The sequence below is a fragment of the Belonocnema kinseyi genome, chromosome 2 (assembly GCF_010883055.1).
Source record: "Belonocnema kinseyi isolate 2016_QV_RU_SX_M_011 chromosome 2, B_treatae_v1, whole genome shotgun sequence".
Taxonomy (NCBI): Eukaryota; Metazoa; Arthropoda; class Insecta; order Hymenoptera; family Cynipidae; genus Belonocnema; species Belonocnema kinseyi.
The window spans coordinates 82,556,491-82,558,666 of record NC_046658.1 but is presented as its reverse complement, the minus strand read 5'-3'; the positions used below and the strand labels follow the sequence as shown (position 1 = coordinate 82,558,666).

At 28.2% G+C, this 2,176-nt stretch overlaps 1 protein-coding gene across 1 annotated transcript in view; it reads left to right on the top strand.

Moving 5' to 3' along the window:
- LOC117167479 (acetylcholine receptor subunit alpha-like 1) overlaps nt 1-2,176 on the top strand; it is a 201,352-nt gene that overhangs the window by 61,116 nt on the left and 138,060 nt on the right. Inside the window, exon 2 of the mRNA XM_033352452.1 lies at nt 1,111-1,220. Within this exon, the coding sequence (XP_033208343.1) occupies nt 1,111-1,220 (110 nt within the window). The remainder of the gene's footprint in view (nt 1-1,110; nt 1,221-2,176) is intronic.

The following is a 2,176-nucleotide window of genomic DNA, read 5'->3' as shown; positions in this document are numbered from 1 at the left end:
TAATAGATGCACGAAAATCCAACATTTTCTGAATGATAATTAATTATATCTTTAATTTTTTCTAAACTGCATTTTCTAAATCTTCCATGACTATTTCAGTCAAAACAAATGAATGAACTGATCCTGTTGACGTTGTAAATTAATGTTTATAAAACGATTCATCCAATAGAAAATAGATCCAGTTAAAAATGAAATGGTTTTATTAAATTTCTTACATGGAATGTTAGTATGTTTTTAATACTATTTCATTTTTGTCAATAACAGCCTCTACTTTCTCAAGCAGAATGTTAATAAACATCTCGATTAAATTAAAGTGATCTAGTATGTCATATATTTGTAACTGAATATAGCAAAGCTATTATTAATTTTCTAATGAACTTGCTAAGTAATTCATCTAATTTTCTAGTTGTATAGCTTATTGGTGATATTACATTGCTATTTTAATATTTCCCTTAACGAGTTTTGTCACTAAGAGATCTGCTACTAAATCCTTCATCCAGTATAATAACGTTGACGACTTCTGAAGGTATATTAATCTGTGAAATACTCAGGTATACAGAGGTTTAGGTTGTTCATGTGACAGAAAGGATTGCATTTTAAAATTCAATTTTTGTCTATGACTGCGTATAATTTATATTAGCAAACCATACGAAATTTTTCATTCAATTTTATTTTATTTTATTTCTCTAGAGCATGTATGAATTTTGCATTAAAAGTATTAATCTTTGTGTGACAGCCACTATCGATTGAATTCAGAATCGATCTTTTAAATTTGTGATTTTATGCAGTTTCTCTCAATTTTTTATATCATTTCAGTTAAGATTAGTTTGTTTTATATATCGTAAATTTGTTCGAAAAAACACAGCGATTTTGAATTTTTTGTTCAGAAGAAAGGAGATTAAAGGTTTATTAGTCAGATTGTTTAACGAATTATAATCCGAGTTACACAGCACTTTTTTTAACCACTACAAAAGGAGAATCCTCGTGAGATTCACCGGATGTGCTCCAGGGGAGAGTTGATTAATCGATCTTAGCTCGTGTTGCGTCGATGTCATGGGCTGAAGCTAAACTCTGTTTCTCATACTCCTTTTTGCTTTCTGCTTTTTCCAGGAGTGGAATGATTACAAGCTGAAGTGGAATCCGGACGACTATGGTGGAGTTGACACCCTTCACGTACCATCGGAACATATATGGCTGCCAGATATCGTTTTATATAACAAGTAAGTATAGTACATGTCCTTCAATAATTAATTAATTTTTAGAATAGGCTTGGCCAGTCTTTTAGGAAATGAAAGTAAGCCCCAACTGAACCATTTTCAAGAAAAGAATGATTGAAAGCTATCCAATTGTTTTTATTTTGTCAATTATCATCATCATTTTGTTTATATACAAAAACATATTTCATAAAAAATTATAAAAATTTCCCAAAAAATTCAAAAGTTAAAATTAAAGAAATTTTAATTTTTAAATTTCATAACTCCTAAACAAGAATTCGAAATAGCATAATTTAAAAACATGAACATTTTAAAGGTTAATGAACCTATAATTTTGAATACTAAAAAGTTAAGAATTTTTAATTCAAAATCTATAACATTAAATAAATGTTTATTTTAAATGTTCAAAATTAAACTGTTCCAAAACAAAAATTCGAAATAGCATCATTTAAAAACATAAGTATTCTAAATAATTGAATCTTCAATTGTAAATATTAAAAAGTTGAAAAATCTCAATTTAAAATATATAAAATTAAATAGATTTAAATTTCATTATTCCTAATAGGCGAGCGGAAACCCCCAAAAAGTCGCTTAGAAACACGAAAGTTTCACCAGATTCTTACAACAGGCTAGAAATGGTCTATCTTTATGTTTTCGAGGGTGCTGAATCCGAATATGGTATTTATTTTTTATTAAATTTGGGGGAACCTTGTCAAAATCGACTTTTAAGTGAAATTTGTACTGAAAATAATTTTATGATTTTTGAAGTTCAATTCGCTGATGCTCAGCCAAAAATTAATATTTGTTCATGAAAATTTAATAGCATGTTCTTTAACTATTTTTGAAAGTAGTAAAAGTTTTCCGAAATTTCCGAAGCATTTCCCGGCTGAGTGGAAAATTTTGGAAAATTTTTTTCATGGTATTGTGACTTCGCACGTTCAAATGAAAAAGTTGAGTGACAA